Raw genomic sequence first — 24,888 nt, 5'->3', positions numbered from 1 at the left:
GTGCTATAACATTTCAATTTAACGCTGCAAACAACTCCAATTTGTTTTTGTTGACATTTGCATTGTCCTAATTGGCATGTTTTGAAGGACATGTTAAATTCTGGTAGACCAGTGAGAGAGAGAGAAAGAACGAAAAAAGAGCGAAAGGGAGAGAGTGGAAAAAAAGAAAGAGAGAAAGAGAATGAGAGAGAGAGAGAGGGAAGGAGGAAGAGAGAGAAAGAAAGTAAAACCATTTCCATTTACTGATCGAAATAGTGGTTCCTGAAAAGTGATCAGATTACTTTATTACAGCTCGAAATTCACTTCTATATAATTTTGTTCTGCTAAATTTCAGAATCTGCAGAACCTAAGGAAAATGATGTCGAGAGTGATTACAACAAGGAAAAACCTGCGAGGGGTAACAAAGCCATATTTGAGTGCTACTGGAATGGAAGGCTTATTCCATATACAACGATCGAACAGTGAGTTGTAGAGAGTAGCAAGTCTAATTTGATTGATTGTGGGAGTAATTTTACTTTTAGAGTTATTTGGTTAAATGAATGATTAATTGGGTAAGTAACATGCAGCTGTAAATTAATATGTGAAGGCACAATCTATTTAATACAAAATTGTTCTGTTTGCTTCATTACTCTTGCATCATATATGATGTTGGTATTATTCCTTTATCTTTTATTCAACGAATGGTGATGTGAGTGAATGCAGATGTAACTGATCGGATGATTGTATGCTTGAATGAATTACGAATTAAGTTTATTTATTTATTTATTTGAACATCTTTATTCAGGATAAACATGATCAGCAAAGTTTTTTTTTTATCATGGTCCTGATTAAAATACAATAAAAAACACACCACAATATAAAGTGTATGTAACATCAAAATACATTTCAAAGGTTTAAAAGAAAAAGTTCATGATACACATGTATATAAATATTAATTGAATAATACAAAGATACTTCTTAAATTGTAAATATATAAACAAGTCTAGATGAGGATGGATACAATAAAATCGTTACAATATCAAGTGAAAAAAAGAGAAGTAGACAGAGAGATAAGGGCAAACAGATGTATGGATGGCGAACAAAATATGAAGTATATTTACGGAGAGTACTAAAAGTATGTAAGGCACACATGATGGAATGAGTGGAAAACACAATATGGAGTGAGGAATGGATTAATAATGACATTAAGTCTGAGATCAGCCGACCAAGCTCTCCCGACAGAAACTCTTTAATAGTCGCACAACTTGGGGGTGACAGAGCCTTCTACTTCTCTGGACCCGAGCCGTGGAATAATCTTCTACAATCTATCAGGAGCGCCGAGTCTATGTCGAGGTCTATGTCAGCCCTCACGACTTTCCTCTTCCCAATTACGACATCTCAATAATGATACTAATATTTAAAACATATACCAAGTACTTAAGATTTGTGATACATTGTAGGACAAGCGCCATAATGCTATACTTTTGTATTTTAAAGTTATATATTAAAGTGAAAGGCAACAAATTTGCTACAATTAGGTTTTAACCTCTTGAACCTATCCATTGTATTTTGACCATCAGCTTTGACTGGTGTGCCATGCCAAAGAAACGAGGCAACATTCCTGTTGAGTGCTACAACAGGGTATCTGGCGTCCTCTTTGCCAACAGCAAGTTCGAGGTCAGCACTAACAAACTGACCTTTATTGACCTTGATATGAAGCTGAGGGATAAGGACGCACTCTTTAAGAGAGTTGTTGGAGGTCAGGTAAGAAAACAGAACAGTTAAAACAATTATGTGTCTAGTTTATAGAGACTGCATGCTCAGTTCAAATAGCTAATGTGTTGTACTGCGAACATTCAGAATGTAAGAAGTCATAATTTCATTGAATTGTGATAAGGAATGTTCAGTATCATGCTGAAGAAATCAAAAAGGATTTGAGCTGTTTCTTTTCTTAAAAATGGGAAAATTAATACTTTTTTTTCTAATCATATTTTTTGAAAGCGATTATTAGGGAAAATGTATATTTTCGGAGCATATCATAGTAATATTTATTCGATAGTATCACAGGCCCAAATTAGAGGAACTTACCCCAGAATCCAATAGTATCTGTACATGTTTTTAAAAGAAAATTTGTGTCATTTTTTGCCTTTATAATTATATAATGACATCAAGAAAAACAATTTTCAAAGTTACCTATGATGTCACTCAATACAGGAGAAATGAGGAAATATAAGGGACATTCAACATTTAAAGCTCGGCATTCAGTTCTGTCGTACATGAAGATCCGTGGTTTGAATCCTGGATTGGGACCCATTGTAGATTGGGACCCCATGGAGATAAATGAAGGACATCTTTGTCTTGTTTTCAGTCCCTCAGAGGGATTATGGACAAACAGTTCTCTGAATGGCTGCACAAGTGTCACGAGACGCATGACAAACAGATCTACTTCGGAGACTACGTGGGTAACATCACAAGGCCAGATCAACCCAAGAACAAACAAGAACCCTGGGCTGTGTTTAATAGTGTGGAATGGGATGGAAAGGTGTATACCACAGGGCAACAGGTATGATGACACAAGTGATATTGTGATGTAGAGAACATTATGAATGGAAAAAAATGGACAACTATCCATCTTTTGGACAGATGGATAATTATTTGTGTCTATATAAATGAGATAAGAAGAAAAAAAGGAGCATAGCCATACTAATTTAATTCCTTTCTTAAACAAGGAGAAGTGAGATAATAAGTTAAAGTATATCTAATGGGTAGGGGAGGCTGAATGGAATTCACTACAAGAAGTTTAGTTAGATAATCTCAGTTTAATTCTTATGATGAAAAAGAAAAGAAAATCAAGAGATATGTAAGATGTCACAGAGAAGGAAAATCAGTTCACGAGTAATATAAGCTATTCATTCATTTAATTTTTACATTTTAGGCTGAATCAAACATGTGGTAATTTATATTGACCACGCATGTACATAATCGGTAATATATACCTATAATATTCATAACAAAGTAATAATGTGCCGCAAGACAATACCTTAACCGATATATTTTTATCTTATTCTTTGTTAGGTGCGGACTTTGCGGACAAGTCCAATTCTTTATGGTTCAGTAGAACGGTTCTTGTTGTTTGGATACCATGAGAATGAGATCCAGAATGGAACACTGTTTGCGACGGGAGGAGAGTTCGAACTTACGCAGGTATGACAAACTCAGTGACACCATTCATATCATATTTCTCTGTATTTATCGTGCCATAACTAATGTAACAAGATAATTGATCTACCAAAGATTGGCATCGTAATACGGGGGAAAGGATCAAATTTACAAATCAAAATAAATTGTTTGGATTTTGCGGTAGCAATAATAATGCACTCAACTGTGTTCTGATGGTTGTAAGACAAGAAAATATTTTGAGAGTATTGAAAATGTGCTAACACAAACATGATCATGTATTTTATGTTTGGTATTTTTATATATATATTTAAAATAGTAATTTTGTCATAAATGTTTGTTGTTATCTGCCACAAGGTTTTCGGCCGTGATGATTATTATCTGTGTTAAGCCATTATGTATGGAAATTATTTCTTTAACTATTTGTATATAGCATATGGATATACTGTAGAAACAACTTTGTCCATATTCTTAGAAAGCATTCAAATCTAAACCTGGTACTATTCCGCTGGTTGATGGAAAGTCAAACGATAACCTCTCAGTTTTGTATAAATCACTATACATATTTAACTAAATGCAAAAGAAACAAAACGTCGGGAACTGATGAAGAGAAATCAATATCATATAGAAAAGTTTTGTATTTTCTTTTAGTAATAATACAACGGTGATTTATACAGAGAGAGAAGAAAGACATAGAAGTTGTTGTTTGGCAATCCATGATCGGCGAACAAACTCTTTTAAAGCACTCAACAATTGTGTAAAACCTGTCATTACCAATCATGTGAAAGAATATGTCTTGACTAATACGTGATGATACAAATTTTGCCTGGAAACCGCCTACTAATACTAATGGATATATTTGGTAAATTATCATATCTATCCGGCCTGGATAGATGTCGCGTAATCCCATATGCGTCTTTCAGTGTTCAGTGCTTGTAACTTTACCAGGACTGGGCCAAATTTGTTATCATTTTGATTATTCCAGAACCTTGCAGTACAGACCAATACTTATATGCTAGATGATCAACCTTTTCTGATCGATTCCACAACGTTTCTTTCACGATGGAATCGCATGACCATAACTAGTCTTTACCTTTAAGTTAAGACGGCTTTTGAGATTATGGAGCATTGTTTCTTTTAACTTATTTTCATCTCTCCTCTCTTCTTCTACTTGATAGGAGCCTAGATTGTACAACGAGACCAAGATCCACCCTCTCAGGAAGCTGGACAGGTCAGCTGATGAGGGACAGATACAAAAAGCTATCGATGATGAAGAAGAAAAGTAAGTACTGATGGGATGCAGACAATTCAGGTTTCATGCATGTCAATGCATTCTCTATGTTTCCTCAGCTATATTGAAGATGAATATTTCTCTCCTCTTAAAGCCTCTCTGCACTAGTTTGGCCAGGAGGAATTAGACCACCCTGCAACACACTGGCAGGTTGTTATCTCACCAAATCAGCTCTCAATGAACATGAGAAAAGGGGGATTATGGGGACCAACAGGTACCGCTTAGGCATTGTGCTATATAGAGGGCGCAAGTAAATACAAGTAGCGCAGTCCCGCTTTAATTCTTTGATTTTACCTCGTAGTCGGGTCAAAATACGGAAAAATACCCAACCCCAAAAATTGCAACAAAAGGGCTTTCAACGGATTGCGTTAGTGTTTTACATAAAAAACAACATACTAAAAGTCTAAAAAAAAGTCAGACCCCTGGAAAATGGTTATTTTCGAAATGGCTTCCAAGATGGCCTCCAATACCTTAAAATGACCATAAATCAATAAATATCCATCTTTGATATGTGATTTCGGTGCTTATAGTTATACTTATGTTAGAGGGGTCCAAGAATCCATTCATACAACTTTCAATGGGTTATGGCCGCCAGGACACCTGAAAATCAAAAATGGCTGAGAGTCTCCTTAATATTTACAGTAAGCTATGATTAGCAAGATCAAAATATGTTTTAGATCTCAGGATATCACTGGTAAGCTTGGAATCATTATAAAGATTCAGAGTAGCCTAATAATCATAACAGTACAAACTATGGCTGTCATTTTTAAAATCCAAAAAGGGTGCCGGAAACCGAAACAAGCGATAATTCTATCCTAAAGCTGTTATTTTGGTGTCTTTACCTAGGTTTCATGGGTAAACAAATCCATTCATAACACTTACAAAGGGTAATGGCCACCAGAAAACCTGTAAATCCAAGATGGCATCCAAAATGACCGCCATTCTCCTAAAAATGACCGGCAGTAATACTTTACTTCCCAAGAATAAATGTATGTTTTACAGGCCCGGGTCAGGTTAATCACCTGTGTACTTTAAACTATGAAGTTTTAGAGTAGCCCTATATACTAAAAAAAATTCAACAAATTGCAGCCGAAAACTGAAATTAGCTACAAATCGTGACATATCCATATTAGAGATGTAACGTTGGTGTTTATGCTTGGGTTTCAGGGGTCGAAAATCCATGTAGCCTGTTTAAAACGTGTAATGACCATAAAAAAAAACAGAAATCCAAGATGGTATCATAAAATGGCAGCCAGTATCCTAACGAAATTGGGTAGGGTTTTTTTTTAAATGTAAAAATGTTCATTGATCCACGATATATTATCAAGTATAAGTGAAGCCAGAATCTCAAAACATTCCTTACAAAATTAATCATGCATGTCACACATATCAAATATCAAAGAACATTTGTGGGCGCGTGTGTGTGTGCGTGCGTGCGTGTGTGCATGTGTGTGTGTGTGTGTGTGTGACTTTGCTTCTGCTAAAAGCATATGCAATGCATATCATTTGATACATTCGATTCATTCTCTCACTTTAATACTTTTGCGCATTTCCAAGTCGATTTTTGCATATGCTTTACCTTCTGGTCTTTAATAATAACACAGAGTTTAGTGAATACGTGCCTCATTTGGGTTGTAACGTCACTTGTCATTCTTTTCAAACGTCAAAAACAAATAATAACCACGGCGGTTTTTTGTTTTGTTGGGGGGGGGGGGGGTGGTGGTGTGAACGAGCCTTAAAAATAGGTTTCTCAGAGCCATCTTTACACAGAGTGGCTTGGTTTCAGTTCGTCACTCATAACAAGGCGCAATTTTTGTTTTCTGTGCTTTTTTTAGGTCGTTAAATGGTACATTGTCCGCCCCCTCCCTCCCATCCCCCACCTTTAACACAGTCGTGAACAAAAAGCATTATCACCCCATCATCAACAAGGCTTAGCGTGAATTATTGAAATTTGAACGGATCAAGCATCACATAATAAGCAAGTTTAGCGCAAGTCGATTTTTGCACTCTCGCAAACATTGCCTCCTGTTAATCCAAGCGTGAACACATACCACACAAAAATGATACTAAATGATTTGGGATAAAACACTCTTTCATAACATGTATAATAATTTACTGTTCTTAGATGATTATTAAAATTATTAGCAATTTTCTAGGTGTAAACTTTTGTTTGACTCACACGGTACATTCTTAAAGTTTGTTATGTCCCTACATTAAGATTCTTAAAGGGACTTGGTAACATTGTTCAGATGAGAGATAGTGGTTCTAAGGTAGTGACTTCAATGCTAGATGTATAATTAAAGATAATCTGAAAATTTGAGTGAAAACGGACCATTATTCATGGTACAAATTGGGAAAAACTGATCTGATCGATTCCTTAATTCTCCCAACTAGGTCTAGATCTAGATCTATAGAACAATTTAATTACATTTTAGGTGAATGGAAATCTCACAAAGCAATAAAATGGCTCTTCATTTCATTCCAGACATTTAAGTGTTGACAGATTTTTTATAGCCTGTTTTATGTCTTTTTTTCATGGAAAAACGGTTGGGAAAATTCAAAAATGGTTGGGAGAATTTACTGTTAATCACTGTTAGAGGGTGCCTCACATCGACGCCTTCAACGAAAACCATAGATATCTTCGTGGTTTGAGAATTTTTTCAGGATTTTTTTGCCTGTCAGAGGGTTAGTACAGTAGAAGGAATATAGTAAGTAACATTTTATACAAAAATTAAGCATTTTTTTTCATTAACCTTCAACAATGTTACCAAGTCACTTTAAAGTACCATACGGTGGCAAATTTAAATCTACGCAACATTTGTATCTAGTGTGATCGATATCATCAATACCATATACTTTCGCAGTATTAGCTGCACATGGCTTTAATAGTTTACTAATTATTTTTGCTTGTTTAGTATAGATGTCACCAATTTGATTGTGCCATCAGGTATACAGTAGTGTAGAAGTAGTGTTGCGGCTCTGGGTATCCTATCCATAATGGCTTATAGAATCATAATTTAAGAAATGGGTTTACCAGCAGATATTCACAAGAGGGGGGGGGGGGGGATCTTCGTATGCTTTTAAAGATTTAGTAAAACTATTCGATTCAATATCCTGTAATCTGAGGCACACAGGAGACCGGTTCTAAAGCGTTTGTTTTCTTCAATCGCTTTACCTATCTCTTATCTGATGCAATATACAAGCGTGCAATAAATGACTCAAATATTTCTATGTTCTGTGAAAGGCTTCTTATGACAAACTGGAGTGAGATTTTAAAGTTTGATTATGTTAACAGTGTTTTTTATGTGTTTTTTTTTAAAACAGATGCTTTCCATTAAAAAAAATGAAAATAAAACAGAGACAACAAAAGCCTTGGTTTGATGCTGAACTTAAAAAAATGTGCAAAAAGAAAAATGTTTTATTTCGGAAATACATCAATAATCCAACTTCTTATCGGTTTTATGTGATTTGAACGTATAGCAGACGGCGATCGGCGGAGCAGACGACACTTGATAATGATTTTGTATGTGAGATTGCTTTGCTAAATATAAACTACAAGAACCTTTTCCATATCTTTAAACTATCATTGATATCTGATAATTAAACAGTTAGTAAAATAAACCTACCAAACTACGTAATACAATGAAATACTTGACTGAAAGTAGGGGAGTTTGATATGGTGCACAATTGCACCCCTCTGTAAATAATAAAGTAGTCAATGGTGTGTCATGAATATTCATGTTTTTTGCTTACCTCGGCAAAATGTTTGCCTATACTAAATGGAAAAATTACGGTGGGGGTTGGCTGAAGTGGACATAATGAACTAAGCAGAACTGATCTATGATAATTCATGCTTGTTATCCTTCGTGTGCTTGACCTATAATCTTACAATCGCGTGGTAAATTGCGTCCAAAGTTTGATTTGTTACACATGTGTTATATATGCAATGGCGAGCTTGCGACCTATTTTGATCAAATTACGGTGGGGGAACTTTCAAAAGTCAATGGGACATGAGGGTTTCAATGAAAGAGCTAGTGATAACGTACGTCGGGGTGGATGTGCTTTTCGTTTAAACAAAAACAAAAAAGAATTTTAAACGATTTTTTTTTTTTTTTTTTTTGGGGGGGGGGGGGGGGGGGTAAAAGTCTATATGCTAACACACGGTTAGGCTGCTGGACTCTGACGATAGGGGGCTTTGTCAAATGAGACTAATCGGAGCTATATGAGCCTACTATCTATAAACCCGATTTCATTTTGTTTCAGCAAGATTGTTTATTGCACTTCAAAGCAGCATTAAAGTAAAGAAGGTAACAAGAAATTGTTGCACTATATAGACAGAAAGGTAAACAATTATGATAATGTACTATAAGTGAGCCTGTAAAAACAATTGAATAAAAAATGGTTCTTTGTACCTTCTCTTTACCAGACTGCCAGGGAAACTTGTCATCTCATGGCCTGATTTGCCTGAATCAAACGAGCTTCATGAAGGAGAGAAACGACCAGCTGGGAAACGAATAGGTCAGTGCATAATGTCATGGCCGCATTGCCAGAGACTGCCAAGAATCGCAAAATCGATTTAGTGCAAATTCACTTGATGTTGGACAAATATATTGATAATAATATTCCATTCTTGTGTGGTGCTCACTTGCTCATTTTGTTTTAATGTTGCATGAGAAGTTATATAATATAGGAAATACCTGAATTTCTAAGGAATTTAAATTTAATAAAGGTTACGAAGATTTAGGGACAAAGAACCAGTTTTTCGTAATTGTCTTCGAAACGTGCTTTTTGGAATTAGTGCGTGTTTTAGGAAATGACCTTGAAATCAAAGGATCAACGCATGTTTCGATGGGATATTTACAAAACCATACCTAGTTACACAAACGAGGTTAACAAGAGGCTAAACAAAAATTTCAGCCATGATTTTAACAGTCATTGGTCATGCAGTTTGGAGTTGGTTTGGCATTGTGACTAGGATATTAGACTTATGGAAACTGGCCTCTGGTTCGTTTGTACCTTTCATACCTTATTGCCCATTTTTGTTTGTTTTGTATACAGGTGCAATCAAAGCTGAGATCCACGACATGAAAGGTCAGTCCATGTCAAGACTTCCTGGAGCTCAGCATAACTCTAATAAACTCATGGTGGAGATGAAGATAATTTGGCATTGTGAGTAGATGCAATCAGAAACGCAAACCACATCCAATAAATTACCTTAATCTATATGATTGCATTTAGTTTATACACAAGGTTACAAATGCCTTTGATAATAAAGAAACAATGATTGGCCTGTTTCAATATCCTAGTTAGGATTTTGATTCGCTTGATCACACAATTTTTTTAAACAAATGAATGATATGGTTAAAGAATGAATAACATTGGAATGGTTTAAAAAATGTTTAAAGGTAATACAAAGTTTTGGGAAATTTTGAAAATTGGGTGGATAGTGATTCTCACAATTTTGATATATTTGGATGTCCCTGTGGATGTGTTAAAAGAACTAGAAAATTTAGCCCCTAAAACACTTCTGCTTTCGATACAAATTTAATATAAAAATTTACCGGTGCTCCAGGTAAATTTTGATAAACTTCAAATAGCGCCTACGGCCGTACAATGGTAGCTGCGACCATGAAAATCTCAGAATATGTAGTTGTGATATATAATTTCCAAACAGGAATAGCTCATTGGTCAATTTTAGTCAAGAAACATTGTTTCATAGCTTAATTCGTATCTTGACCTTGAGAGGGAGCTATACAACATAAAGAGTTGTAGGAATAGTATAGGATCGCATATGCTTCTAATAAGTTCATTTGATCCAAATTCATGACCCCTTACCACAACTTTGTATTACCTTTAAGTAATCGAGAACTATATGTTGTACTAAAAAATGTGAATCACAAACAATGGAAGATGTGGAGTGCCCCAAGGCTCAATTATAGGACCATTATTATATCTTTTACATGTGAATGATATTTGGAATGTTTTAAAAGTGCTAGAACTGATATTATTTGCAGATGACACTTGTGTGTCTATGTCTCATCAAGATATCGTATTCCTTCAAAATATGTTTAATGCAGAATTCGATAAACTGGTTGATTGGTTATATAAAATCAAACTTGTATTCAATATTTAAACAAAATTCATGATGATTACCAACAAAAACACATCGCTGTTATTCAAATACTTTTTTTTATGTTCAGGGTTCTTTTATTAAACAAGTCACACATTTAACATTTTTAGGAGTCACAATCGATAATGATTGAATTGGAAGGGGTCCCAAACTTTGGAATGATATACCAATATAAATTAGACTGAGCCCATCACTGAATAGCTTTTAAAGAAAATTTAAATTGTATTTGAAACAACAATACTCACTATTGTAATAACCAATAACTTTAATCTTCATCAGACAGATCGATAAATTTGCGTTTGTGTGTATGGCACAGAGTTAGTTGTTCCTTTTTCCTCTTTCTATTGATGAACAATATATTGAAATAATGTATATAGTTATTTTGATCCAATCAATGGAGACAGTCTTTGACATAAAGCCCGAAATTCCTGTCTTGTCTCCGAATATTTTCATTAATGTACATTTTTAAAATTTTTGTCTTTCTTGTTCCTTCCGTCTATGTTATTCGCATGTTATATAGTGATATTATTTCTTAAAACTTGTATATGTTTGATTTCCTTATTGTAGATTTATATAATGAGAGTATTGAATCATAGTTATGAGGCTACCCTAGGTAAACAAGACATATTATTATTATTTGATTTAAGTTAATTTGATTTGATTTATTGGTTTCTGCATCTTACTTTTTCTTTTTCATCATACATTTTCATGAACATAATATAGCTTGATACAATATTTCAAGGGTACATAATTTTATACAGATAATATACGAAATTAAATAAATATATTGAATGCATAATTCACATACATTAGATGCAGGAGGGCTACAGAATAAGTAGCTTGACGTGCCCGCAGCCCTCAACTTAAATACAACAATAATTATTATTATGGTTTTATCGATGATCTGAAAGTGATCAGTAAGGTTTTGACAATCGATTTTGAGTGAAAATGTGTATGCATTACACATTATGGTAGATTAGTTCCTCAAATAATAAAATACGAACAATTAAAGTTTACTCTGAAAAGTAATTTTGCTATATTGTTGTTTCCATCCTTGCAGCCAATGACGGTGACAAGGAGATAGTAACCTTCGTGAGTCAACATTCCAGGACATGGGCATTCTGGTTCAAACCAATGGGTAAGACAATCACATAGATACATACCTGCAGAGGAACAGTGATTTGTTGTTAGAAAACGAACACAACAACGAGAGGACTGAGTAAAAAGTCCAAGCTATACAGGGCTATATAATACAATTTTTATACCTTAGTTCCACCACCTAACCGACTCCACACCGACCCAATACTGACCGATTCTTGGCCATTCAGGGTGACATCATTTTTGTTTGGTCAGCTGTCAGTCTATTTTTCGTCTCGTTGATTCGACCAGGGCCCTGTTTCATAAAACTTATTATCATTTGCAAATTACAATAACTGTTTTAAGCTACTGAAATTGCGGCATCTAATGGACTGAAAGTTAATTTGTAAGAGTAGTTTAGTATTTATTACTGATCCGATTTAAAAAAGAAAAAGAAAAAAAAGAAATCCAGATTTTTTTTTTATTTTTTTTTACCAGATTTTTTTTTCTTCCCGATCTTATCCTGATTTTCCGGATTTCCCCGTATTTTCTCTATTCTTCCCTATTTTGCCCTATTTTTTCCCCCAATTTTCCCCCAATTTTCTTAGTCGAAAGGGGGGAATGTTGTTAGATGCCATTCTCCCCCCCGCGAATCCTCTTCTTTTTTCTTTTTTTTTACTCAAGGGGGCCGTGGTTGAGGGGAAAACAAAAAAACTATTTTTTTTAGTGCTCACTATCACCCCTGCTGATCACAATTATTAGGAAACAGAGCCCAGGTTGAAAATGTTAAAAGTCTATAAATATGCCAACAAGGTTTGGGGGTCTTGATATAAAATTGTTGGGCTCATGTGCACAGCGACCTTACATTACTTGGACTTGCATACAGATAAACCTATTTAACTTGAAGCAAATGAGCGACATTTCAAAGATTAAAAATGCAACTCTGTTCTTAATTGGTTAAGAAATTGTCAGGAACATTGGCCGTCATACCTTGATCCTGCAGACAGTACTCAGGGAGGAAGGAGCCACTGAATTCGGAGGACGCCCTCTACCAAGTCACAAGATCAAGTTCACAAGTACAGGTGAGTTTGAAGGGTTATATCCTATCATACTTTTATTTCATCTGATGACTTCCGGAAAGGGTGTTAAGTCACATGAACCTATTGACAGGTCCAAGCCATTTAGTCACATACATTTCCCCACCACATTATGAGAGCTTTAATCAGACAACACATCAAATAAAGAGCTTATTTTTGTGCTTATTATTGTAATTGTACACGATTTCATGATATATTTCAATAATATTTGGCTAAAATTCGGGGCATACCTTTCGCTTGCTTTTATACATACTTAATGTACCACCCTTCTCACTTTCAGGGGATGATTTATTCTTAGACCAAGCTTTCAGACACCCTTAATTCTTTTAAATTGAAGATGCTGTAAACAACTAAAAATATTTAATTTTAGTTCAGTGATATTGTAATCCCCAGTTGTCATATGCTGTGTGGAAAATGTTGGAAATGCATTCAAAGTGACAGAGGATGGAGACAAAAGACAAGTTTATATTACAGAGCAAAAATTACAAGACCAGCTATGCACACGATTTTTTCCCCTTTGTTGTAGTTGTTGTTGTTGGTGGGTGTTATCTTGAACTATCTGGTACATTGCTCTTCTATTATTTAACAAATATTGATGGTAATTATTTCTGGAATGAAATTAGGATTGGTACACAAAGTTAATCAAATATTATACTATATAGGCATTAAGTATTTGGACTAATATGAATGCTTGTTCATTCTGCTTTTTTATAGAGGGCCCGGCAAGAAAATTTCAAGTTAGCTTTGATAGCCTGGATCCGACATTCAGGGTAGACATCCCATTCAACATCCCTCTTCAGCTACAAGACGAGTTCAATAATCCCACCAAGCCAACGCCTAACCTCAAACCAGTACTCGAAGCGAGGTATACAATTTTAGATAGATTTCTTCCTCAGCATTTAGGATTCAGTATTGTAATTATCCAATATGATTATTTATCCACCAAGCCAACACCCAACCTCAAACCAATCCAAAAAGCAATTTAAATTGATCAGGTTTTTTCCCCCAAGAATTTTAAAATCTGATTTGTCATTTTGCAATCAAATACACTGTCAGATTCTCAGACAAAAGTTCTGTACACGCACTAGTCTTACGGATGAAATCAATTTCGGGGAATTGCCATTTATTATTTAACTCTATTACTTGAATATCAACAGTTCATAATATAGAGAAACACGAATAAGAAAACGGTGAAATGTAGAATAAAGTCGAATTTGGTAAGATAATAAGGAAATGAAAAGAAGGAAAGGCAACAGATAAAATGACAGAGCAATGAAATGCTAATAGAGACATTAATAGATGTAGTAGGCAAACAACGAAGAAATGGAGGCAGTTTAAGAAAAATAAGAAGACCTATTTGTAGAAAATGTAAAAGGAAGAATAACATCATGCAGATTATGAATGGTGATGTTAAAGCAGATAAAGAAGGAATAAGGATGGAAGCTAAACGATTTCTCTTTTTTTTCTGTAGTGGCCTGCATGATGTGAGCTATAAGAAGCTGAAAACCAAGGGCACCTCTCTTATAGTGAAAGGAGTGAAAGCATCCGGGGACGTTGGATCGGCTCAAGGAAAGATCTTCAACATGACCGTAATGATACCTGGACTGGAGATCCCCACTCAACAACTAAAGATCAGAATCTTTCCTGGTAAGCAAGGGCAGGTCACATGTTCAGGTGTGGACTTGCTCGGAGAGAAAGTTTAGCTGGTATACGATAGACTGCTGGTGATGTTTGATTCGGTGAAGATGCAATTGGAATGATGATGATGTTGATGATGATGATGATAATGATCTTGTTCATGATCATGACAATGATAATCTTTGATAATAATACAAATAATAGTCACGTTTGTATAGCCCCTCATACTAGGTTACTAATATCTTTACATTGTTGGATTCAATTGCTAATCTGCACATGTTCCGCTCCATGGAGAGTATTTCTCAATGCTTTCAGCCCTCCGAGTCAGCTTGAATAAAGCAAGGCTTAGATTAGTACTTTAGAGGTGTCTTGAGCGTGATAATGCACTTTATTAAGTTAGAGCTATCTAATCCTTGGGCTGTTGTTGATGCTGTTGGAGTGATTGTTGTTGTTATTGTTGCTCTTCTTGTCAATATAATTATTATTATCATTTTAGAGCAATACAATCCTATTCTTTTCTACAGGTGAGCCACACAAGATCACTGTGCCAACGTTTGAAGAAACTGATAACCTCTGCATAGAGAACCGCAAAGCGCTTCCTATATCGGTGGAGATCAGAGACAGTGCAGGGAACTTCTCAGTGCACCCAAAACTTGTAGTCCAGTGCAAGGTATGGGAAATTATTTCTTTCCATCACAATCTAATATGGTGAAAGGTGTTCTTAAGTTCTACTGGGAAGAAATTTGACATAGGAAATGTCTTAATCAGTACATGTTTTTATGTGCCGGGAATAGGTCATATACATGTAGGTTAGTAAGGTTAATTCGGGCTTGTGTTTGATAAAGATTGGTGATTGTTCCATTCATACCCCTTCACATACACAGATTTTTTTAACGATTAGGGCCTTTGCGATACGAACATAAAGGGCAATTGCAAAACTTGTGCAAATCACTAATCCTACGTCCAACTCTCTGTCTTTTATTTCATTAGTTTCATGGTGCGGCTGGGTTGCCTTTGTACAAAGCAGACTGCAGTAACTCAGGGAAGGTTACTCTTACTGGAAACCCTATCTTCATCAAGAACATCTCCAAGAAATCTCACGAGATCACTGCCAAAATTGAACTACTGGTAAGATGGAAATTCCGTATTAAACTGATCCTTTGAATGCAACGCCTTTCCTTTAAATGATTTCAACCTTATTATTCTCCAATGCATTAGAGTTTGGTCAATTATTTCCTGTCCATGGTATGGAAACGTTCCTTCTAACATGTTTTATAAGATTGTGATAATTAAAAAGATCGTAATGGATTAAAATGAATTGATTGGTCAAGGAGCAAGTTATCTTTTTAAGGAGTTTCAGTGGAAAAACAACTTAAGATCACATTTGAAGGACTACGTGTAGGTCTTTAAGAATGTTTGTTCGTTGAAGAGTATTGTACACCTATATTTGGTTAGAATCTTACTTATCCTGCTCTGTTCTCTAAGCCATTGTACCTCCTATTAATGTATATTAAAATATGCATGTACAAATTTTGTGCTTATTTTAAACAAAAAACCAAACTGGACTACCGTAGTCAATTTCAATATATGAAACATTTGCAATGCACATTTCAACATTAAGTCAGAAACTCTTGCGAAATCTTTTTTTGCAAATTGTTAATAAGAGTAAACTGCACGGCAAGAAACTATCATAAATTGAAACAACAACAGCAAATGGTATTTGTATTAATTTATTTTGTAGCATGAATCTATCGCGAATCTGGACCAATCCCAATCTCTGACAAAGTCTCTTGACACGTGAGAATAGTCATCTCTGTTTTAATCTTCCCTTAGCACATCAAAGGAGTCAGCTCTGTAGAGAAAGTCATCACTGTCAAACCCAGCACCAGCGCCTGTAAGATCAAGGTATTCTTCTGCCAACACCAGTACCTTGATGACCCAAAGAAAAAACCTGTCGAGGTGAAACCCAAAGGAGATATTGAGTGGACGGCCGGAGAGGATACATCACAGATCAGTGAGTAGAGAACAGTCATATATTTCAAGGGATATATTCTATTATCAATTAGAAACGCTGTTAAATCGAGTAATTAAAAAAATAAGGCATGTTCACAATAAACAAGATTTTATGTGTTCAAAAAAGGGGAATGGGAAAAAGAAAGAAACATCCCCTTCAAGTATACTCACTTATCTGTGTATGAGACTTTCGTGAGATTTTTAAAGGTAGCCTAGCACATCATGTGGATTCAAGGCTTTGATCCCTCTCTTACGATCTGTACAAAGTATACTTGTTTTATATTTATTATCTCATGATTTGTCTTATGCTTCTTCTTGATATTGTATAGTGTATAATATCTTATTTAATTATATATATTTATGTACTATACCTTCAGCTAATATAATTTTTTTTTTGTAATCCACAGGAATTAGTTGATGGTTTCTTTTCTTTTGTTATTGTATTTACTCTTGTACTTTGTTTTCATGTATACTTGTTTATTGATATACTCCTTATGTTCTTGGAAATGAAATGAAATAGAAAACAGAATAACATGAAACTGTACGTTTGATTCTTTGTCTATCAGGTTTCGCTCTGTTTGATGAGGGAGATAACCACATGAAGATTACCAAGGAGCTGGCAAACAAATTCAAGTTCAGCTGGTTAGCCAGCTTCAACTCCTCCACCCTCATGGAGGGGTACTTGCCCCCTATTAAGGTCCCCAATACGGTGGGATATTCCAAATTCTGTCGTATAAGCTTCACTGATAGATCGGGCCTCGATTTTTCCTTCAACATCAAGTGAGTATTGAGTAAAACAGATGCACATACTTCAACGACGTGGAGGTGCACTCTGTATTACAAAAGCTTTAAGTGATGACCTATTTGTGGTTATATTCGGCTACATTAACAAAATACTATTATTTCAGCTACCTATATAATAGGTATGTGGGCAATCCAAAAACATCCCTGAAGCCACTGCTATAACTACCCTGTAAATAACAATTGTGTATCCTAAGTAAATGAGAAGAAAAAAAACTAATAATTAAATTGACACAAGTGTTAAAAAAAACCCAGCAACAACAATCTTTCCAAAGAAAAGGAGACATGATGAGTCAACGATAGAGCAGTGGTCTTGAAACCAGGAGGTCCAGGGTTCGAAACCGAGTCGATGCCCTAGTGCCCTTTTTATTAAGGAGATAGTCTTCAATGATTACCAACTCCCTCTGAGAGGACTTAAAGTCGTCCGTCCACTGGTTGCTTACCTTCAAGCATGTACTTGCTTTTTAGTAGTCGGGTCAAACAAACAAACATGAATGTTTAAAATCTTTATAATTGTTATTTTTGCGCTATTACCCTTTGGTAGGGCATTAATCCTCATTACCGAGTCCCTTGGAGAGGACTTAAAGGTGTCGGTCCCCTGATTGCTTACTTACAAGCGTGTATATGCTTTCTTAACAGTCAAGTAAAACAAAAAACATAAATGTTTTAAATCCTTACACTTGTAAACAAATTTCAGGCCAATCCCTGGCGAGGCCACAAAGATCAAGTGTCAATGCAAAAAAAGTGTAAAGGTGAAGCTTGGAGAGATCTTGGATGGTGATATTGTCGTCCATGTCATTGATGAAAATGGGAACACTATACAGGAGGTAAGAGAATAAAGACTTAAGTCCCAAGGAAAATGTTCAATTCATAAAGTTTTTACCATAGGCCTACTGCTTTATACATGAGCTATAGAACCACTTGAAACATGGATGCTTTAAAGGTACCTATTTTCAAAGAAATTCTGTAGCATCATCACTATTCACAACAAATTATGTGTCCCATAATTTATTTTGACTACTTTTTTAATTTCAAAATTTATTTTCAAAGTTGAGGTAATGCCCCTTCGATCGCAATCAACAGTTCTAAATCGACATGCATCAATATCATATCTCTAAGAGTCTCTTGTTCCTTCTACAGCTCCCTCATGATTGCCTGAGCAACCTCAGTGTGAAGGCAGAGGATCTAGACACCGAAGTCCTGCAGAAAACCCTTCTACCTAACGTGGGCTTTTGCCTTCAGAACATCATGTTTGAGGGTTCAACGGTAGGGGTCAGGGAGGTCTTGGTGACGTACAACGACTTCACGGATCACATCAGATTAGAGGTGCTTCCTGGCCGACCTGCGAAGCTGCTTGCGATGGGCTGGAAGGCAAAGGAGGTATGGTTGCTAGGGGGAGGGGGTAAATAACACATGCTCCGGTGGGTTGTACAACACTTGCTCCAGCCACGATTTGTCAGTTTTGTTTACTGACCAAATTCAAAATGTCAACCCTGGACCGAATACCTAGTAAACCTAACCCTACTCCTCGCCCTAAACCCAACCTAAAACCCAACCTAAAACCCATTTACAACCTAAACCCAAAGCCTAACCCTATACCTTTGATGAAATAAAGCCAGGAGCAATTGTCACTGCAGCATATATCAGAGAACCACTACGATGAAAACTGAACAGGAGGCCATATCCTACACTTACTTGAATGTATAACTTCACCCCTGGACTAAACACTATACCTAACCCTAACCCTATCCATAGTCCTAGCCCTTACACGTACCCTAAACCTGACCTGAAAGGTATAGACCAGTTTTGGAAACGCCCCCTCTCAAAAACTAACATAGAAGCTCTTATTACCAATCATGTGCAAGGATATGTTTTGACTCATACGTGACGATACAAATTTTACTGGGAAACCTCCTACTAATTGATTTACTTGGTAAATTATTATATCTATCCGGACTGGATAGAAATAGGGTAGTCCCATATACATCTTTCTGTGAACCGTGCTTGTAATTTTACCAAGACGGGGCCACATTTCTCATCATTTTGCAGTACACACCAATACTAATATGCTAGATGATCAACCTTTTATTATCGATTCCACAACGTTTCTTGCACAATGCAATCGCATGACCAAAACTATACCTATATACCTCTAAACCCAAGTACAACCCTTACCATGTATCTTTGATAAATATAGCCCGGATCAATTTGTGTGGGAGCATTTATCAGAGCAACAGGTAGGGGAAAAGTTTGAGTGGGTGGGGAGGAAATTGGGATGCTAGGTAGGAAACATTGGTTTGTATGGGGAGTTGAAGGTGCTAAGAAATATGTATTGAACTGTGAAAGGATGGAGATATGTGTGCTTGGTGCTTTTAGTGGTTCGCAGAGTTGAATCATTGAAGAATTATGTTGGTGGAGTAGATGATGTTTATGTAGTTAGTGGTAATAATTTGTTCGTCATGGTGATCTTGTAGTACATTGACAATGCTGAGAATGATAATAATGGTGACAATCATGCACCTCTTCTTTTTAGACACTGATAGCATATGATGGCGTCCAGATCAGCAATCCATTGGATTTTCAAGTTCGGGATGAATCTGGCAATCTAATCTCCGATGTAAACACAACTATCTCACTGCAATATGACAAGACATTAAAGGCGAGTGTTGCATTTCACCATCTTTTAACATCTTCTCAATTTTCTTAGACGTGAAATATACAATAAATGAGTGGTTCCCTAATCTCTTTGGCCGTAGGATCTACGTCAGACATTGTAGATCACCATTGTAATAATAAAGTGTAGTGATTGAGGCTATAGCTCACAAATCCGCCATGATGCCTCTGGCGCTTTCATATTATAACATCAATCATATCTGAGCGGCTAATTATGGAACGATCTAGCATTCCAGGTAACAAATTACACCTGGACAGAGAGTGACAAATAGTGATTAATGCCTGCCACAGGATGTTAGCTAGTGCTAGGCAGGGAACCCTTGGATTTAGAGTCAAGTGAATGAGCCACTATACCGCACCATTTCCATACGACTCTGAAAATACAAAACTTGAAGGGCGCTGGGCTGCTTTTCATTTCTGAAACATTCTTTTTCAGTTCTTGATCATTATGATGGGTGGAAACATTAATCAAACTACTTAGTTTTAGTTCTATGAAATATAGAGGTTTTTGTTGTTGTTTTTTTCTTTTTCATGAGTGTATGAAGTCACGTCACTATGCTCCATTTTTTTCTGCATGCAGGTATCGTCAACTGAACCTCTAAAAGCAAGGTCATTTAGTGGTGGTAAAGTTACCTTTGGGAAGCTGACCTTATCCGGTCCCTGGTGAGTTGATTCATGTTATCTGTCAGGAAGAGTGGTGGATTTCAGCCTTCAATTTGATGATTACCTTTGATTAAAGTTATGCTAAAAAGGCAATTATGCACAATGTTTGCAGACCACTCATTAAAAAAAAAAGATTATTACTGAAACTGCTGTGTTTGGGATCGTTTGCATGATCTTCATGTGAATGAAAGATGGAGTCAAAAATAAATCTTTAAAATAGGAGGGGCCTTTGACTAAATTCAGATTCAGATTCAGATTCAGATTAATTCTACAGCCTAGATCTACTGATCTGCTAATGATCATCTACAACTTACAATACAGCACAAACAATTTTGAAGAAGTGATCAATATTTGCGCATATCAAACACATAGTGATGACATCATCGCATGCATGTGCCTTCAACAGTGGATAAATGCCAATTTATGACATCATGATACACTATGCATTTGTTTTGTTTGATATCGTATGCCATGTACAGTATTTATGAATAGTACATTTGATTCTAATCATGGCTCGTCACAACTGCTTTTAGCTTATGATAACTTGTGAATTGTATTTCATCACATGATGCACAATGGACCGATTACGCAGATTCTTTGTATGGCGGATATAAGATGAATTTAGAAACAAACATCTCAGCTGTCTCCGTTATCTTGTTACCTAACAGTGGGAAGTACAAACTACATGCGAAAATGTCCATGGAGTGGTCATCCCTCTTGAGTTCTGATCTTGCTGTTGAACTCAAGCCAGATCCCAAGAAGGCACAAAAACTTCAGGTGGACTACAAAGAGGAGTGTGTCTACATTGCTGGGGATCTTTTTCCAGGTTAGTGTAGGGGTGAAGCACGATATGCCAACGCTGATATTGATGATGATGATGGTTATGATGATGTTAATGATGATGATGATGATGATGATGGCGATGATGAAGACGATGATGAAGACGATGGTGATAATGATTGTGACGTTCATGGTGACGATGATGGTGACGATGACGATGTTGATGATGATGATGATGATGATGATGGTGATTATACTTATGAAAAGGATTAAAAGAAAAGTGGGAACAGCAAGATGGTAGGGATAGCAATCATAATAATGATGATGAAACTATTTTAGTTGTCAATTGTCTGTTAGTACTCAATTTGGTTTGCCTAAACATCTTTCCAATGTAGCAAATCAAGTGCTCTCTTTCAATCTCCTAGATTTTGACATATCAGTAATTGCTGCTGATGAGAGCACCATGACCAACATCCCTCACAAGAAGATCTCCATGAGTCTATGGAAGTCCACTACCAACGATCAACACCCTGGTCCGCCACCACCGACCGCGCTAATGACAGACATGGACAAGCCCAGTGAAGAGGATAGGGAAGGACATTTCTACTGCAGGTGAGAAACACAAGTGGAAACTCTAAAGATAACTTCTACAACATCAACTTCTTGCAAACCTAGGGCAGGCCTCCACACCCATAGGAAAGAAATGAGCCTGCCGCATACTCCTGCAGCAGACCTGCCGCAGACAGTCATCTTTTTCAAATACAAATTAGTTTTGCCGCAGAATTGCCGCAGATTATTCATTATGGATATTCATAAAAAAGGCTATGACAAAGAGTCTGCGGCAGATCTGCCGCAGACTCTTCATCATGAATATTCATATCCCATATAGACCTGTTGCAGACCTGCCGCATACTCTTTCATATCCACCCCAGTGGATGTGGCATTAAGTATGCAGTCTTGCAGGAAGGCTAGCTGGAGAGCCATGCATTGCATCATTACATTCTAGCAACTTGAATTAGGAGAAACAGCTAGAACAGGTGCTGGACTTGCTTCAAAAATTCTACAAATGTGGGTTTAACACAATGCAGAAGTAGAGGTAGAGGTATAGGAATACACTGCATACACATATAGTCCAGAGTACTATGAGTCACAGAACCATGTGCTACTGTGCACACATTACACAAGAGTTACAACAAAAAAGTGAGTTAGTGGGGCTGATGATAAGATCACATATGACACAACAAAAAAGTTTGAAACAGTCTGTTAATTCCTCAGTCTCCTCTTATGTAACAAATTCCTCTTATGGTACCAGCTAGAACTTGAAGCAAATTGTTTGGTTTAATTGACAGAAGCTAACAAGACAATTAACAGTGCTAACTCAGGATTTAACAAGATCATGCTGGGCTCACCTGGGCCTGCAACCTCACGGTCCTCCAAAATGACCGCCTATAGCCTTGCTGCAGACTGTATAATTTCCCACTTTTCTGTGGCAGATCTGCCGCAGACTGTTCCTGTGGCATACTGGTATGCGGCAAGTCTGCAGAAAAAATTCTTTCTGCCGCATACTTCGGCAGACATTTTTTCCCGCAGACTAGACTAAAAGTCTGATCTGTTGCAGATCTGCGGCAGGTCTGCGGCATACTTTTCACTTTCCTATGGGCCTTTACGTTTTTGTAGGTGGTCTGTCTTTGAAGGGGCTGTTTTTTGTTGAACTATTTCTTAAAATTTAAAATTCATGGTCTTGACTGACTTTAAATGTTATATGCCCATGTGCCCAAGCTGCCTGATGGTGTGAATCCGTGCCTAGGGGGAATGTAAATGTGTTATCAAGTTTACAAGGTAAGACTTAGTTTTTTAAAGAGGCAGAGAACAAATTATTACATTATTGGATATTCGCTTTTAGAATTGACTGAAAGAGACTCTTGCCTCTTGCCCAGTCAGATTAGATCATTTTGAATCATACATCAAATGTTGTAGTATGTACCTTTGTATTTATACATATATTTGTTTTATATCAATTATTATCTATATATCATTTTACATCAATATATTAAAGCATTTTGGACCACAATTTGAATGTAAATCTGAGGGAAAAACTTTATTAAAAGCTGAATTATCCCCTTAAAAAAGAATAAGTGATAAATTATGTGAAGGTAATGAAAAGTAGCCTTAGAGGTGTACACATCTCTCCCATACCACCAAACAATAACTGAAAATTAAGAATTTTTATAGATAATGATAAGGTAGTACCTCCATCAATTGTTTTTACTTTGTAGAAAACGAAAACTACCCGAAGAGGCACGCATGCACTCGATAATCTTTCAAGCTTCCGTGGATCAACAGACAGGCGCGGATCCAGGATTTCTTAGGGGGGGGGGCCCACTTTTTTTTTTTGGTCCGAAAAAAAATCGTAACGACTCAGCCAGCCGCTAAATAAACGGGGGGGGGGGGGGGGGGGGGGGGGGGGGGGGAGAGGACACTTTTTTTTTTTTGGTCTCGAGATTTGAAAATTTGACATTTTGTTCCGTTGGGAGGGGGTGAGGTCACCTTTTTTAGGTCAGCCATTGGCATATTTTTTTTTTTTTTTTTTTTAAATTAAAAAAAAAAAAAAAAAAAAAAATCACAGAAAGGGGGGGGGGGGGGTTTGCTCCAAAATACACAAATAAAAAACCGAAGGGGGGAGGGTCAACCCCCTAACCCCCTCCCCCCCTTCCGTACGTGCCTACTCGTCTGAAAATAGTTTTTCCCCTCCCGCGCGAAGCGCGGAAGCTTTTACGTTTTATTAAATTATTAGAAAAAGAAGACGATTCGTTGTACAGTTTTTTACTCTTAATCCTCGTCTTAATTCATCCCCCTCTCCCGCGCAAAGCTCGGAAGCTTTTACGTTTCATTAAATCATTAGAGAAAGAAGACGATTCGTTGTACCGTTCTCGAAAATAATGCTCGTCTGAATACAGCTTTTACGTCTCATTAAATCATTAGCGAAATAAGACGATTCGTTGTACCGTTATGACTTTTAATCCTTGTCTAAATTCAGTTCCCCCTCCCTCCCACGCGAAGCGCGGAAGCTTTTACGTTTCATTAAATCATTAAAGAAAGAAGACGTTTCGTTGTACCGTTCTCGACTCTTAATCCTTGTCTAAATTCAGTTTTCCCCCTGCTTCGACGTTTCATTAAATTTTTAGAGAATGAAGACGATTCGTTGTTCCGCTCTCGAAAATAATTTAGTTTCCCCCACCCGCGCAAAGCGCGGAAGCTTTTACTTTTCATTAAATCATTAGAGAAAGAGGAAGATTCGTCGTACCGTTCTTGACTCTTAATCCATGTCCAAATCAATTCCCCCCCCCTTTCGCCCGAAGCGCGGAAGCTTCGACGTTTCATTAAATTATTATAGAAAGAAGACGATTCGTTGTACCGTACCCGAAAATTATCCTCGTCTGAATTAAGTTCCCCCTGTCCTCCCCCGCGCGTAGGGCGGAAGCTTTGACGTTTCATTAATTCATTAGAGAAAGAAGACGATTCGTTGTACCGTTCTCGACTTTTAATCCTTGTCTGAATTTCAAATATGT

The 24,888-nt window shown here is 36.6% G+C and overlaps 2 protein-coding genes across 2 annotated transcripts in view; both read left to right on the top strand.

Moving 5' to 3' along the window:
* LOC105444851 (structural maintenance of chromosomes flexible hinge domain-containing protein 1-like) overlaps positions 1 to 19,936 on the top strand; it is a 30,588-nt gene extending 10,652 nt beyond the window's left edge. Inside the window, exons 10-27 of the mRNA XM_030987330.1 lie at positions 335 to 461; positions 1,560 to 1,743; positions 2,348 to 2,542; positions 3,055 to 3,183; positions 4,335 to 4,438; positions 8,874 to 8,965; positions 9,506 to 9,616; positions 11,638 to 11,715; positions 12,617 to 12,736; positions 13,466 to 13,697; positions 14,223 to 14,398; positions 14,914 to 15,059; positions 15,380 to 15,517; positions 16,223 to 16,403; positions 16,969 to 17,182; positions 17,901 to 18,030; positions 18,344 to 18,583; positions 19,737 to 19,936. Coding sequence (XP_030843190.1) covers positions 335 to 461; positions 1,560 to 1,743; positions 2,348 to 2,542; positions 3,055 to 3,183; positions 4,335 to 4,438; positions 8,874 to 8,965; positions 9,506 to 9,616; positions 11,638 to 11,715; positions 12,617 to 12,736; positions 13,466 to 13,697; positions 14,223 to 14,398; positions 14,914 to 15,059; positions 15,380 to 15,517; positions 16,223 to 16,403; positions 16,969 to 17,182; positions 17,901 to 18,030; positions 18,344 to 18,583; positions 19,737 to 19,910 — 2,771 coding nt within the window. The 3' untranslated portion in view covers positions 19,911 to 19,936. The remainder of the gene's footprint in view (positions 1 to 334; positions 462 to 1,559; positions 1,744 to 2,347; positions 2,543 to 3,054; positions 3,184 to 4,334; positions 4,439 to 8,873; positions 8,966 to 9,505; positions 9,617 to 11,637; positions 11,716 to 12,616; positions 12,737 to 13,465; positions 13,698 to 14,222; positions 14,399 to 14,913; positions 15,060 to 15,379; positions 15,518 to 16,222; positions 16,404 to 16,968; positions 17,183 to 17,900; positions 18,031 to 18,343; positions 18,584 to 19,736) is intronic.
* Positions 19,937 to 20,460: 524 nt separating this feature from the next.
* LOC115924646 (structural maintenance of chromosomes flexible hinge domain-containing protein 1-like) lies at positions 20,461 to 24,806 on the top strand. Its single transcript, XM_030987320.1, has 5 exons — positions 20,461 to 20,539; positions 21,208 to 21,365; positions 21,745 to 21,931; positions 23,596 to 23,666; positions 24,793 to 24,806. Exons 2-5 carry the CDS (start codon positions 21,233 to 21,235, stop codon positions 24,804 to 24,806), a joined length of 405 nt encoding a protein of 134 aa, XP_030843180.1. The 5' UTR covers positions 20,461 to 20,539; positions 21,208 to 21,232.
* Positions 24,807 to 24,888: the final 82 nt, after the last annotated feature.

The sequence above is a fragment of the Strongylocentrotus purpuratus genome, unplaced genomic scaffold, assembly GCF_000002235.5.
Source record: "Strongylocentrotus purpuratus isolate Spur 01 unplaced genomic scaffold, Spur_5.0 spur5_contig_839, whole genome shotgun sequence".
Lineage (NCBI taxonomy): Eukaryota > Metazoa > Echinodermata > Echinoidea > Camarodonta > Strongylocentrotidae > Strongylocentrotus > Strongylocentrotus purpuratus.
Note: the sequence above shows the minus strand (reverse complement) of the source record. Positions and strands in the feature narration are given on the sequence as shown.